The sequence below is a fragment of the Neoarius graeffei genome, chromosome 5, assembly GCF_027579695.1.
Source record: "Neoarius graeffei isolate fNeoGra1 chromosome 5, fNeoGra1.pri, whole genome shotgun sequence".
Lineage (NCBI taxonomy): Eukaryota > Metazoa > Chordata > Actinopteri > Siluriformes > Ariidae > Neoarius > Neoarius graeffei.
Window position 1 is genome coordinate 6,487,029 of NC_083573.1, and position 16,523 is coordinate 6,503,551.

At 42.5% G+C, this 16,523-nt stretch overlaps 1 protein-coding gene across 1 annotated transcript in view; it reads right to left on the reverse strand.

Annotated features, from left to right (window-relative positions):
• The window catches only part of atg9b (autophagy related 9B), a 49,657-nt gene extending 38,662 nt beyond the window's left edge, over window positions 1–10,995 (reverse strand). The window contains exons 1-5 of the mRNA XM_060921060.1: window positions 10,910–10,995; window positions 9,427–9,579; window positions 9,069–9,114; window positions 8,881–8,943; window positions 8,484–8,654 (exon numbers count right to left, since the gene is read on the reverse strand). Of these exons, the coding sequence (XP_060777043.1) occupies window positions 8,484–8,654; window positions 8,881–8,943; window positions 9,069–9,114; window positions 9,427–9,535 (389 nt within the window). The 5' untranslated portion in view covers window positions 9,536–9,579; window positions 10,910–10,995. The remainder of the gene's footprint in view (window positions 1–8,483; window positions 8,655–8,880; window positions 8,944–9,068; window positions 9,115–9,426; window positions 9,580–10,909) is intronic.
• Between the last annotated feature and the right edge of the window lie 5,528 nt (window positions 10,996–16,523).

A 16,523-nucleotide genomic window follows, 5' to 3' on the forward strand; every position in this document is an offset into this window, starting at 1 on the left:
AGCGATTCAATTCATGATTCAGGAGGGTGATTCAATTCATGATTCATTTCATGACTCAGGACGGCGATTCAATTGATGACTCAGGACGGCGATTCAATTCATGACTCAGGACAGCGAATCAGGACAGCGATTCATTTCATGACTCAGGACAGCGATTCAATTCGCGATTCAATTCATGATTCAATTCATGACTCAGGACGGAGATTCAATTCATGATTCAGGACAGCGATTCAATTCATGACTCAGGACGGCGATTCAATTCATGACTCAGGACAGCGATTCAGGACAGCGATTCAATTCATGACTCAGGACGGCGATTCAGGACGGCAATTCAATTCATGACTCAGGACAGCGATTCAATTCATGACTCAGGACAGCGATTCAATTCATGACTCAGGACAGCGACTCAATTCATGACTCAGGACAGCGACTCAATTCATGATTCATTTCATGATGGCGATTACTTTCATGATTCAGGACAGCGATTCAATTCATGATTCATTTTATGACTCAGGACGGCGATTCAATTCATGACTCAGGACGGCGATTCAATTCATAACTCAGGACGGCGATTCAATTCATGACTCATTTCATGATTCAGGACAGCAAATCAATTCATGATTCAGGATAGCGATTCAATTCATGATTCAGGACAGCAATTCAATTCATGATTCATTTCATGATTCAGGACGGCGATTCATTTCATGATTCAGGACGGCGAGTCATTTCATGATTCAGGACGGCGAGTCATTTCATGATTCAGGACGGCGAGTCATTTCATGATTCAGGACGGCGAGTCATTTCATGATTCAGGACAGCGATTCATTTCATGATTCAGGACAGCGATTCATTTCATGACTCAGGACAGCGATTCATTTCATGACTCAGGACAGCGAATCAGGACAGCGATTCATTTCATGACTCAGGACAGCGATTCAATTCATGATTCAATTCATGACTCAGGACGGAGATTCAATTCATGATTCAGGACAGCGATTCAATTCATGATTCAATTCATGACTCAGGACGGCGATTCAATTCATGACTCAGGACAGCGATTCAGGACAGCGATTCAATTCATGACTCAGGACAGCGATTCAATTCATGACTCAGGACAGCGACTCAATTCATGATTCATTTCATGATGGCGATTACTTTCATGATTCAGGACAGCGATTCAATTCATGATTCAGGACAGCGATTCATTTCATGACTCAGGACGGCGATTCAATTGATGACTCAGGACAGCGAATCAGGACAGCGATTCATTTCATGACTCAGGACAGCGATTCAATTCATGATTCAATTCATGACTCAGGACGGAGATTCAATTCATGATTCAATTCATGACTCAGGACGGCGATTCAATTCATGACTCAGGACAGCGATTCAGGACAGCGATTCAATTCATGACTCAGGACAGCGATTCAATTCATGACTCAGGACGGCGATTCAATTCATGACTCAGGACGGCGATTCAATTCATGACTCAGGACGGCGATTCAATTCATAACTCAGGACGGCGATTCAATTCATGACTCATTTCATGATTCAGGACAGCGATTCAATTCATGACTCATTTCATGATTCAGGACAGCAAATCAATTCATGAACCATTTCATGATTCAGGACGGCGAACCATTTCATGATTCAGGACGGCGAACCATTTCATGATTCAGGACGGCGAACCATTTCATGATTCAGGACGGCGAACCATTTCATGATTCAGGACGGCGATTCATTTCATGATTCAGGACGGCGATTCATTTCATGACTCAGGACGGCGATTCATTTCATGACTCAGGACGGCGATTCAATTGATGACTCAGGACAGCGAATCAGGACAGCGATTCATTTCATGACTCAGGACAGCGATTCAATTCATGATTCAATTCATGACTCAGGACGGAGATTCAATTCATGATTCAGGACGGAGATTCAATTCATGATTCAATTCATGACTCAGGACGGCGATTCAATTCATGACTCAGGACAGCGATTCAGGACAGCGATTCAATTCATGACTCAGGACAGCGATTCAATTCATGACTCAGGACAGTGACTCAATTCATGACTCAGGACAGCGACTCAATTCATGATTCATTTCATGATGGCGATTACTTTCATGATTCAGGACAGCGATTCAATTCATGATTCATTTTATGACTCAGGACGGCGATTCAATTCATGACTCAGGACGGCGATTCAATTCATAACTCATTTCATGATTCAGGACAGCAAATCAATTCATGATTCAGGATAGCGATTCAATTCATGATTCAGGACAGCAATTCAATTCATGATTCATTTCATGACTCAGGACGGCGATTCATTTCATGACTCAGGACGGCGATTCATTTCATGACTCAGGACGGCGATTCATTTCATGACTCAGGACGGCGATTCATTTCATGACTCAGGACGGCGATTCATTTCATGACTCAGGACGGCGATTCATTTCATGACTCATTTCATGATTCAGGACGGCGATTCATTTCATGATTCAGGACGGCAATTCATTTCATGACTCAATTCATGACTCAGGACAGCGACTCAATTCATGATTCATTTCATGATGGCGATTACTTTCATGATTCAGGACAGCAAATCAATTCATGATTCAGGATAGCGATTCAATTCATGATTCATTTCATGATTCAGGACGGCGATTCATTTCATGACTCAGGACGGCGATTCATTTCATGACTCAGGACGGCGATTCATTTCATGACTCAGGACGGCGATTCATTTCATGACTCAGGACGGCGATTCATTTCATGACTCAGGACGGCGATTCATTTCATGACTCAGGACGGCGATTCAGGACGGCGATTCATTTCATGATTCAGGACGGCAATTCATTTCATGATTCAGGACGGCGATTCAATTCATGATTCAGGACGGCGATTCAATTCATGATTCTGGATGGCGATTCAATTCATGATTCATTTCATGACTCAGGACGGCGATTCAATTCATGACTCAGGACTGCGATTCAATTCACGATTCATTTCATGACTCAGGCCGGCGATTCAATTCATGACTCAGGACGGCGATTCAATTCATGACTCAGGACGGCGATTCAATTCATGACTCAGGACGGCGATTCAATTCATGACTCAGGACGACGATTCAATTCATGACTCAGGACGGCGATTCAATTCATGATTCAGGACGGCGATTCATTTCATGATTCAGGACGGCGATTCATTTCATGATTCAATTCATGATTCAGGACGGCGATTCAGTTCATAATTCTGGACGGCGATTCAATTCATGATTCTGGACGGCGATTCAATTCATGATTCTAGACGGCGATTCATTTCATGATTCAGGACGGCGATTCATTTCATGATTCAGGACGGCGATTCATTTCATGATTCAATTCATGATTCAGGACGGCGATTCAGTTCATAATTCTGGACGGCGATTCAATTCATGATTCTGGACGGCGATTCATTTCATGATTCAGGACGGCGATTCATTTCATGATTCAGGACGGCGATTCATTTCATGATTCAGGACGGCGATTCATTTCATGATTCAATTCATGATTCAGGACGGCGATTCAGTTCATAATTCTGGACGGCGATTCAATTCATGATTCTGGACGGCGATTCATTTCATGATTCAGGACGGCGATTCATTTCATGATTCAGGACGGCGATTCACTTCATGATTCAGGACGGCGATTCACTTCATGATTCAGGACGGCGATTCACTTCATGATTCAATTCATGACTCAGGACAACAATTCAATTCATGACTCATTTCATGATTCAGGACGGCGATTCAATTCATGATTCAGGACGGCGATTCAATTCATGATTCAGGACGGCGATTCAATTCATGATTCAGGACGGCGATTCAATTCATGATTCATTTCATGATTCAGGATGGCGATTCATTTCATGATTCAGGACGGCGATTCAGTTCATAATTCTGGACGGCGATTCAATTCATGATTCTGGACGGCGATTCATTTCATGATTCAGGACGGCGATTCATTTCATGATTCAGGACGGCGATTCACTTCATGATTCAGGACGGCGATTCACTTCATGATTCAGGACGGCGATTCACTTCATGATTCAATTCATGACTCAGGACAACAATTCAATTCATGACTCATTTCATGATTCAGGACGGCGATTCAATTCATGATTCAGGACGGCGATTCAATTCATGATTCAGGACGGCGATTCAATTCATGATTCAGGACGGCGATTCAATTCATGATTCATTTCATGATTCAGGATGGCGATTCATTTCATGATTCAGGACGGCAATTCATTTCATGATTTAGGACAGCGATTCATTTTATGATTCAGGACAGCGATTCATTTCATGATTCATTTCATGATTCAGGACGGCGATTCAATTCATGATTCAGGACAGCAATAAAATTCATGATTCAGGACAGCGATTCAATTCATGATTCTGGATAGCAATTCAATTCAAGACTCAATTCACAATTCAGGACAGCGATTCATTTCACGATTCAATTCATGATTCAACTTGTGATTCCGGAAAGCGATTCAACTCAATCTTGAGAACTGCGACACTGAGATGAGCGGTACTTTTTTTTTTTTAAACTTCTTCTCGATCCAGCCAAAGATCAACTCGAGTAAGTGTAAATATTTCTTCTATTTCTGATGAGCAGATCGGCTGATATGCGCATGCTGGAGTGCATACACAGGAAAAACGACTGAGCAAGTTTTCTCGAGTTAAAAGTATTTTCCTCCAAAATAGTTAATTACCTCACCCAGAACGGAGTCCACCAGGGGGCGGGGTATTGTTTTCAGTGGGGTTTCTTGGTTTGTTTCTTCGTCGACGATATTATGGGAAAACGGCTGGACCGACCTTCATGAAACGTTCAATGATAGATGGGCATTGGTCTCACATAGAACCTCCAACATTTTGGGGGTCATCCAGTCAAGGCCAAGGTTTTTGTGGCGAATGCCTCATATAGAAGCGCCCGCCACTATGTCATCGTGCTGTAAGAATGTAACGATCGCACACTGCACATCACCAGAACAGTGAATCATGATCTCGCGATATGAACAGTTGATCTCGCGTTTATCATCATGTTGTAAGAATGTAATAATGAGTGTAACAATAGCAAAAGTTCTCATGTCCCGAATCGCTCCCTACTCACTACATAGTGGACTATATAGTCAGGTCACCATTTTGTAGTGCTGTCCGAATGTATAGTGAGCATTATTACACCCTATATAGTGCACTTAAAGTATCTCACAACGCATCACGAAAAGCAGTGCCGGGGCAAAGAAGAACTTTTATCATTTAATCAATGAGCTCACTGTATAGTCCTCTACATACTAATTCCCTCTATAGTGAGTAGGGCGTAGTGAACGAGTGAGTGATTTCGGACACAGCGTTTGTAACCAATCAGCACTTATCCTGATCAAGGTCGATTACCCGTTCTATTTCTTGATAAACTTTGGAACCAATCAGAACTAGAAACAAAATAAGAGAAACCTCGTTATAACCTCGAAGTAACAGAAGATAATCGGCAGATAAAAAGATAAACGAAATTCACCTCGTGTTTCGCCGAGGCTACTGACTCGATATCAAGTAAGTGGCGTTTATTTTGAGAAAATTTACCTTTTGATTATCACAGCTTTTGTGCGGCAAAAGCGAAATCTTTTTGGCAGATATTTAGAGTCTTGACACTACGCTTGTAAAACAAAATATTCTCATTAGGATTAAATAATGCTTCTAAGACAATTCACTAGATTAAATAAATCGCTTTCAGACATGTTTATGCTCACTACAGAGGGAAAGCGCGTTCCACTGAGCTCTAGCGCCGGGCCGTTTCCAGAAAATAAGAGTTTGGGTCATGGTGACGGCGTGTGTGTGTGTCAGCCTCGGTTCGGAGGTTTCAGTTTTGAAAACTGTAAGAGTAGAATAATATAAAGTACAGACACTTCATACATTTTACTTCTGTGATTTTAAAATTGTTTATTTTTGGATTACGCTTCATTTTTGTGGCTACTGCCTCATCGAGTAAATATATACCGTATGCTATATTTACTGTATGGACATGGGATCAGAAAACTATGTATGGACAGGGTACCTAATTTTTTTCATGATACCTTCCTTCATATTCATCAGAAGTGCGACTGGGCGAGGTTTGTTTTGCCAAGCGACGCTTGCTTCGCTCTATTTTGAGGTGAGAGAGTAAAATTTGGAGTTGGACTGGGAGCAAAATTACAGAGTAACTGTGTTACAGAGTAACAGAGTTGGTTGTGGCTCTGAACTGAGTAAAACAGTACAAGAGTTAATTTCAAGACACACCGAATAGAGTCAAATAACAGATAAATGAAGTTGTTGGAAAAAGCAGTTTTAGAACTGTGTTGGAAAGTGTGAAAAAACATGACCGTACCCACTGGGACGAACCGTTTTGATCACTTGACCTGACGGGATTAAGAATGGCCAGTGTGAGTTGTTTTCACTCTTCTCATTGAATGAAATGGAAATTTTTACCCTTCTCACTGAATACCCGTCCCACTGCCAACCCTTTATCCCAAAACAATAGGACATCATTTTTTGATGGCCAGTTAACTGTCCAAATCAATGGAGCAGATTTAAGTTTTCGTGCTTGATCCATTCCTAAGACTGAACAGAATCACCTCAAGTGACCAAAACGGTTTGTCACAATAGGGGAGTTCACACGGCACATATTTGCATCGATGCTGCGCCGATGTATTTTGTTGCGATATATCTTACACCGGTATAAATTTTGTGGAGCGTTCACATGTCACAAACCTGCTTACTAGAGAGAAGCGTGTTAGCACCGGTGCAGCCCCACTTGCGTTCACACGGCAGTTTTTGCGACCGTGCTATACGATAGTAATAATGCGGAAATGAAATATGCGCATGCGTGAAAATGTACTTCCTTTTCCCGGTTGTCATGGCATCACCAAGCGCCGGGAAAACAACGTGGATGAAGACACCAGTGTTGCCAGATACTGCTGACGTTTTCCAGCCCAAAATATGTTCAAATCCGCCAAAATGCACTTAAAACCGCCCAATCTGGCAACACTGGAAGACACGCAGTTCTGTTGTTGTTGATATTCGCCATTTTGGAAGCGCAAAATACCAGGATGCAAATTATGCAATGCCCGTATGTAATCAACTCTCCTCACGCGTAGCGAGTCTACCCCTGTAGCGTTCAGACGTCCCATTTTATATCGGTGCTGCCCCGCAAACTAGCATTTACTCCGGAGTAAATTTCTTAAACCACCTCCCGAGCAGGGTTAGATTTGCACCGGTTTAAGCAGCTTTCAGGGGCGACACCGGTATAACTTTGTACCGTGTGAACGCTCTACCGGGGCAGCCCCGATGCTACACCGGAGTAAAAGTTGCCGTGTGAACACCCCTAATGCTTTCACACATTCCAAAAAACTTCTTTTTACATCATCTTCATCATTTATCTGTTATTTTTCTAAAAGTACAATCATGACATACAGACTAGAGATATTATTGGAACTGAACTTGTGCTGAATGCAAAAAAAAAAAAGTCATATGAATTTGAAAATACTGATTAAGTTGGTTGAAACTGACAAAAATCAGAGCAGACCAAAAATCATTAGTGCCAGAAAACACCCTCAGACCCCAGAGTGTTGTTTAACGTGAGCTGAAAACAAGATGGCTGAGAAAAGACGAGTCTTCTGTGGTTGAAAGGACCGTTTTCAGGGCAAGAGGAAAGCAAAGTGGATACGAAAAGATCTTATTCGTTAAAGAACGACATATTGGACTTTTTATCCATTTATGGTTACGTACATAACGTTAGCGAGAAATCGCAAAGCGCAAAGTCAGCGGTCCTTCTTTACCTCACAAGTGAAAGGAACAGCGTTACGGTTATAAAGCGCCGACAGACACTGCAGACGGCGTTCGTTCTTTCTTTTCCAAATGTTTTATGACTTATATACAGAGTGTGTTCACTTTCCACTGCTCTTCTCTTTGTTTGTTTTTGTTGAAACCAAGTGAGCGTGGCAGGGATGACTTCAGGCCAACCAGGAACACGCTGTTCTTGGACAGAGACCACGCTGTAACCATGACATTTGGCTCGTGCTCATGTCTAAGATGATGACGGTTATACGAACACAAACTCCTGCTGGAAGCCACTGACGGAGTGGAGGGGGAGGGAGTGTGGATGTGTTACATTACAGAAAAAAAAAGGACACCAGATAAACAGCTCTTCTCCGAAAGCAGATCTGTTCCATGTTGAGAAACAGAAATAGCAAGCCCGGTGACTGCCGGTGTCGCAATAAACATGTTTATTGACAGTGTGGTGGTGGAGAGAGAGAGAGAGAGAGAGAGAGAGAGAGAGAGATGGGCTCAAATCGTATAATTGTGAACATTTTCTTTTCAGAAAGGACATGGTTATTTATAAAGAAGGAGTCTCCAGTGTCAGCGCTAAATCTGTAAACCCGACAAGAAAAGTCGAGCACACTGACCTCTCGGCACACTGCTCAGGCGACAAGATGGCATCCGGAAGCGTGACCTTGGTCCTGTCTAGCGGGTTCACGCCCGTCCCGGTGTGGTTCACGGCTCGGTCGGCGAACAGCACGTCATACTCCACGCAGTTGAACAGAAAGGTGGTGAACGTGACCACGAACAGGAACTGCCTGGAATGTTGCAAGATGGCATCGCAGCTTGGTTAAATTCTCAATTCGGATGGGTTTTCCGGAGTATTTCCAGCTGCTTTGCTTCAGTATACATGGAATACGACACCCCAGGACGTGCTGTTATTCGAAAATAATACTCTTCAAGGTGTCCGATTAGTTCCCAATAACATCACGTCCTGAATAGCGTCAACCGTTCCTTAGATAGATAATGACACGGTTTACTTACACAAGTTCAAAGAACTCGGATAGGAGCATACAGGCGAATCCATTCTTCTGATGGAAATGATAAATGTATGCAAATTGAGTTAAGGAATAGTCAGACAGGAAGCACGATGGGATTAAATGCTCGATAGTACCTGATCACTTGTAGATTTAAAAAAAAACACATCAAAAGCAAAGAAACTTAGGAAGGATATTCGAGTGAAGAAATTGTCAAGGTTCTTGATATGGTGCCAGGAATCTAGAAAAAAACAAAAAACACTAAGACTCAGATTTTTTTTTTTTAAATGCACACAAAAAATACAATATAGTGTTTGTGTGGCATGTGACTGATTTTTCCAGTCTGTCATAAATAAATAAATAAATAAATAAAAGCCTTTGATGGTGGTGTTTATGGAAGATCTGGAAAGCCGATTTGTTTGAATGAGGAGGTGAGAGAACCGGACAGACATTAAAGTGCCGCCGCATCGCTCTGCACCACTTGCGAGTCATTCAGAGTGGATTGAAGAAGTGCATGGAACTTGTATGAATACTGACAAGATGACATCAATACCTTTGAGTCCCTCCGGCACATGAATCAGCAGATCCTCTTCTCCCGGAGGCGAGTCCTCTTCGTAATCCTCGATCCTCTGGTACTCCTGGTAGGTTTCGAAGTCAGCCATGGTGCTTCACATTCTCCTGTTCGTTCAATCAGTCATGACAGATCCTAATAGAGAAGGAAGGGGGGGGAGGAAAAATAAATTAAAAAAAAAAAAACAAGAAGACAGAACTATGATTACGAATTAACATGATGAAATTAAAATATATGAGTGATTCCACGCTTATGAACTTATTTTTAAAAATTCACCTAAAACCATTTCTTTTTTTTTTACCATCAGGTCACAAAACATGTAATCTTTAATGAATGATATGTTAAAAGATAACTTTAATTTTCTGAGATGTAATAAAAACATATTTATATGCCAAAGTCAGAACGTAACAGAAGTGTTGTGGACATATATATTCTCAATTTTAACAATGTAGAATTACTTTTTGAAACATAGGAAGGTGATGTTTTAGCAAATATAATTAATAAACATGTGTAGTAGAATAAGCATACACATTCTTTCAATAAGATTAACATGGTATAGAGCTAGATTGTAATTAATTTGTAACAGACGCGAGATGGACAATCGTAACAGAAGTAATGTAACAGACATCATTTTGGAACTCATAGGCTTGACTTTGGCATATAAATATGTTTTTGTTACATCTCAGAAAATTAAAGTTATCTTTTAGGTGAATAAGTTCATGTCCCCATAAGCGTGGAATCACTATATATATATATATATATATATATATATATATATATATATTACACATCATTTCAGCCTCAGGAAAACCAAAACCCTGGTTTAAAAATAACCAGGACATAAAGTCATGATCTCCAGCATCCTGGTTGATTATGATACGTGTCAAAATGCTGCTTTCGATCATAAGAAAACGTGTTTATAAGATGAACTCAGCTTCGAGCAGTTTTTCCTGTTATTGCAGAAAACAAACAGCTGGTTAATAGGATCACGGTGACATTACCAGCGGCTGGATCCCAAATCACCCTTCCCACCACTTGAAAGTGCACGACATACCGGGCACCATCACGCCTCCGGAGTGCACTTAGACATCCAATAGGGAGTCGTTTGAAACACAGCCAATATCTTAGAAACATTACACAATGACTTGAACATCAGAATTTAAAAAAAAAATTAAAATAAAAAGACAGAGATCATTTTAGCTCTGATACTTGACTCGAAATAACGTTAAACATTTCGATTTTATCTTTAAAATATTATAAATATAAAAACCTAAGCAGCTGAGGAATAAACTCATCCTTCCCATGCTAACCGAGAGAGCTAACAGCTCCTCACTGGCAATAACCAGGCTGACGTAAACAGCTAACTCAGCTAGCATGCGTTTTATTCCAACGACTGTTTCTTATCATAAAATAGATTTAAAAAATTGAAAAATAATAAAAAGAAACAGTTCATAAAGCCTCGTACCAGAAAGACCGGAGACGCTTTTCTGCTGCTGTTCTTTTCTCTCCTGAACAAAACCAGGCATGTCAACAAACCTCCGTGACGTCACAATGGCGTCCGACTGACGTCAGTTCCGTTTAACTGACCGTCATTTTGAAAAAAAATATTCCTTGTGTTTGGGGAATGTGTATTTTTATTTTTATTTTTTTGCATGTTGGCAAAAATTGGAGTTAAATTCCCCCCAATGTTAATATTGTACTGATGGATCTCAAATTTGTTGTATGTTAGAAAGCATCAAATGTAATTAGTAAACCTCATCTCATCTCATCTCATCTCATTATCTCTAGCCGCTTTATCCTGTTCTACAGGGTCACAGGCGAGCTGGAGCCTATCCCAGCTGACTACGGGTGAAAGGCGGGGTACACCCTGGACAAGTCGCCAGGTCATCACAGGGCTGACACATAGACACACAACCATTCACACTCACATTCACACCTACGCTCAATTTAGAGTCACCAGTTAACCTAACCTGCATGTCTTTGGACTGTGGGGGAAACTGGAAGAAACCCACACGGACACGGGGAGAACATGCAAACTCTGCACAGAAAGGCCCTCGCCGGGCACAGGGCTCGAACCGGCAGGTCATCGCAGGGCTGATACATAGACACAGACAACCATTCACACTCACATTCACTTTCACACCTACGGTCAATTTAGAGCCACCAGTTAACCTAACCTGCATGTCTTTAGACTCCGGAGCACCTGGAGGACACCCACACAGAAAGGCTCTTATATGGCGGCACGGTGGTGTAGTGGTTAGCGCTGTCGCCTCACAGCAAGAAGGTCTGGGCTCGAGCCCCGTGGCTGACGAGGGCCTTTCTGTGCGGAGTTTGCATGTTCTCCCCGCATACATGTCAACCTTTGGTCAATCAAACCTGTATAACCAACCTCCAAAATCCGTATAAGATGCAAATTAAAATAATTTACCTAAAATTTGAATGATAATTAACAATGATAATATCCCAGTTACTTTTTATTCAATATTAATAACAATAAACCTGCAGAATGAATACAAAGCTCCAATGTTTGACAAAAACACAAAGTGTTATCAGCGTAGTTACGAAGGAAATACTTCGTTGTTTGGAGACAGGTTTCACCGAGCGGCTATTATGCGCGAGACTTCATCTCATCTCATCTCATTATCTCTAGCCGCTTTATCCTTCTACAGGGTCGCAGGCATGCTGGAGCCTATCCCAGCTGACTACGGGCGAAAGGCGGGGTACACCCTGGACAAGTCGCCAGGTCATCACAGGGCTGACACATAGACACAGACAACCATTCACACTCACATTCACACCTACGCTCAATTTAGAGTCACCAGTTAACCTAACCTGCATGTCTTTGGACTGTGGGGGAAACCGGAGCACCCGGAGGAAATCCACGCGGACACGGGGAGAACATGCAAACTCCACACAGAAAGGCCCTCGCCGGCCCCGGGGCTCGAACCCAGGACCTTCTTGCTGTGAGGCGACAGCGCTAACCACTACACCACCGTGCCACCCGGCGAGACTTCATATTAGCCACAAAGTCAGGAAAATCTGTTCGTAAAATTATGTTATAATGACCAAAAGTATTTTTCCAGTCTTACCTGTGAAAGGTAATCCCATGTGATCTCGTTTGGACTGTAAACCTGTTGGTACAGTTAAACGCAGCACATGAATGAGGCATCTTTATTCTCGGGCGAGGATGACGTATGATTCTACGCAGAAGCCAGCATCTATGACTTCACGGTTGGCGGGATTCTCGCAGTGCGGTGTGCGCATGATCAAAAGTGGAATGAAGTCTCGCTACCACAAGATAACGCACGATTTCATAAGACTCTTTACTGGCTGTCTGTGGTGTACAGTACGTTTGTAAATGTTACGCGCTCTTTTATCATCGTGGGAATTGATTATAGCTCTAAATAAATATTGAAGGTTTTTTTAAAGAATCCGTATAACTTTATTTATACGCCCGTATACGATGTTTATTGAATCAAATCCGTATAAAATACGGACATTCCGTATAGGTTGACATGTATGTCCCCGTGTCCGTGTGCAGGTGCTCCGGTTTCCCCCACAGTCCAAAGACATGCAGGTTAGGTTAACTGGCGACTTTAAATTGAGCGTAGGTGTGAATGTGAGTGTGAATGGTTGTCTGTGTCTATGTGTCAGCCCTGTGATGACCTGGCGACTTGTCCAGGGTGTACCCCGCCTTTCGCCCGTAGCCAGCTGGGATAGGCTCCCAGCTTGCCTGCGACCCTGTAGGACAGGATAAAGCGGCTAGAGATAATGAGATGATATATATATTTCATTGTGTTTGATGAATGTGTATTTTTTGTAATCTCATCCCTCCTGGACGGGTCGTAGATATCACTAAAATTCATCCATTGTCTTAAGATTTTTAACATTATTTTGATGATGATGATGGAGTTTATTTTGTAAAATAATGTACAAAATACGGGGCGGCACGGTGGTGTAGTGGTTAGCGCTGTCGCCTCACAGCAAGAAGGTCCTGGGTTCGAGCCCCGGGGCCGGCGAGGGCCCTTCTGTGTGGAGTTTGCATGTTCTCCCCGTGTCCGCGTGGGTTTCCTCCGGGTGCTCCGGTTTCCCCCACAGTCCAAAGACATGCAGGTTAGGTTAACTGGTGACTCTAAATTGAGCGTAGGTGTGAATGTGAGTGTGAATGGTTGTCTGTGTCTATGTGTCAGCCCTGTGATGACCTGGCGACTTGTCCAGGGTGTACCCCGCCTTTCGCCCGTAGTCAGCTGGGATAGGCTCCAGCTCACCTGTGACCCTGCAGAAGGATAAAGCGGCTAGAGATAATGAGATGAATGTACAAAATACATGGTACATTCAAATACATGGACAGCACAATAAAGTCTAAACACGTATTTCCATTGTGTCCGAAGGACATCAAGTGCCAACAAAGGGGGCTATAAACAAAAGAAGTGTCCAGGAGGTATACAAAATAAAATATGGAATGAACTAGAAGAAGGGCGGCATGGTGGTGTAGTGTAGTGGTTAGCACTGTCGCCTTACAGCAAGAAGGTTCTGGGTTTGAGTCCAGTGGCTGACGAGGGCCTTTCTGTGTGGGTTTCCTCCAGGTGCTCCGGAGTCCAAAGACATGCAGGTTAGGCTAATTGGTGGCTCTAAATTGACCGTAGGTGTGAATGTGAGTGTGAATGGTTGTGTGTCTCTATGTATCAGCCCTGCGATGACCTGGCGACTCATCCAGGGTGTGCCCCGCCTCTCGCCCATAGTCAGCTGGGATAGGCTCCAGCTTGCCTGCGACCCTGTAGAACAGGATAAGCGGTTACGGATAATGGATGGATGGATGGATGGATGGATGAACTAAAAAGGTTAATTAGGGCATAATAAAAGGATTTTGTGAATGCTGATAAAATTGATCAAATAAAAAATTCATGACGTTGGATTTAAAACGATGTAAAACATTTATGGACTGCAACTGACATGGTAGTTGGTTCCAGGCAGTGATCGCGGTATACTGAAATGAAGAATGGCCAAATGACTTAAAAGGGAACAAAAAAGGGACATGGGACCTGAACTGGTATTATAGCGGGTATTCCAAACACTTACACAAGATGTGAGATATCTTGTAGTATTGCCATATAACATGGATGTGATTTAGTTTTAACTGTTTGACTCAGAGATGAACTGGCAACTTGTTGACCTGTTTGAAACCCGAAAGGAGTCCTGCAGGAAGTGCTAAGTATGAAGCGAATAATTTTATTTTGTGTAACCTGAAGATGATTCTTATCATTCTTGGTAAGGCCAGAGTACCAAGTGGAGCTGGCGTAGTTGAAATGACATTGGATGAGAGCTGACGTTAAAAGTTTCTTGATTGCCTTATCGAGGTTCCTGGACTGCCGATATAGAAACTTGAGTTTGGCGTTGGTCTTACGTATAATACTGTCAGCTATACGGTTACCACTAAGAGACTGGTCTAAATCCACGCCTAAAGTATTTGACACAGGATTTACTGGGAATTTTTTGGCCATTACATGTGACGTCCAGAGACTTGTTAGTACTAAGTCTACGTTTGGAGCCAAAAAGTAAGGATTCTGTCTTTCCGAGGTGCATAGACACCTTGTTTTCTACAAGACGCTCTTGGACTATTTTAATTTTTCAATTCACAGTCGGCAGGAATGTAAACAAATATTTAGAACAGGCTTGAGAGAGAGAGAGAAAAGCTTTACATTTTTTATGCTTTTAAAGTCGAGCAAAACGTCAAGAAAATGTTTGAAAAATTGGCTATTTATTGATTTCTTCACTGCGAAGAGGAAAATGGGGTATTCTTTCGGGCGAGGTAGGTGAGCAGGTGAAGAAGAAGAAGAAGAAGAAGAAGAAGAAGAAGAAGACTGGGAAGGAGAGTCAACAGACTCTGAAGGTTCAGAAGAAAAAGAAGATTCGGAAAACAACTGAGAAGAAGATTCAACGGTCTTAGAAGTAGACCAGAGAATGCCTGAGAAGACGATTAAAACTATTCAGAAGATTTGGGGGAAGAAGATTCAAAAAGTACCAAAGGAAGCGTCAGAAGATTCAAGATAGACAGATACTTCGTTCATCCCGAAGGAAATTAAGGCATCCAGTAGCTTATATGACCTACACATGAACGGAAAAAAACCTCTCATCGAAGACAGCGAGATAACAGATTCTTGGCAGTATGCATCATGGAAGTGGTGCAGTCGGAAGCTGATATGCAAAAAGTGAACAATGCAGGGATACACCAGTGCAATTCCTCTATCTGATACAAAATGCACCAATACAAGAACGTAAACAGCAATAGAAATTAACGATACAAATCCTTTCATACTCTGGAAACAAATACGAGAATTCAAAGGTAAAAACAACAGGTTAAAATTGAGGACAATCCAGACGGTCAAGATTTAAAAATAAGATTCAGATGAAGATTCCGAGGAAGATTCCGAGGAGTCAGAAGAAGATTCAGAGGAAGAGACAAAAAAAGGTTCGGAAGATTTAGAAGAAATTGTGGGGTGGCACGGTGGTGCAGAGGTTATCACTGTAACCTCACAGCAAGAGGGTTCTGGGTTCGAACCTCACAGCCGACAGGGGCCTTTCTGTGTGGAGTTTGCATGTTCTCCCCGTGTCTGTGTGGGTTTCCTCCGGGTGCCTCGGTTTCCTCCCAAAGACATGCAGATTAAGTAAAACGCTCAGTCGTACAAGCCAGTGCGTACTTGCCAACCCCTAGAGAAAAGCATGAAAAGTGGTCGGTCAGACTGTGTGACGTAGTTGCGCCCTCGAAAGGGGTCTGGGGCCAGGGTCCATGGAACATTATGGAAAAATGGCACATTCTCCTGGATTCCGAGTATCATATTTGATGGAGAAATGCATGTTTCTCACCTTGCCTCGAAGCTGGAAGCTCTGATTCCCAGGTCGCCTTGAACTTGGCTTCATTTTCAGTCATTTCACCTTCACGTTCCTTCGCCCCCTAGTGGCATTAAAAAAATTGCTAGCTGATAACCCGGACTACAGGTGCGTTCTGGATTTCTTATCGCAAACGTATTCCGGTTTTTGGCTTCCTATTGGCTGGGTTTATGAAGAGTCTGCGCGTGTGT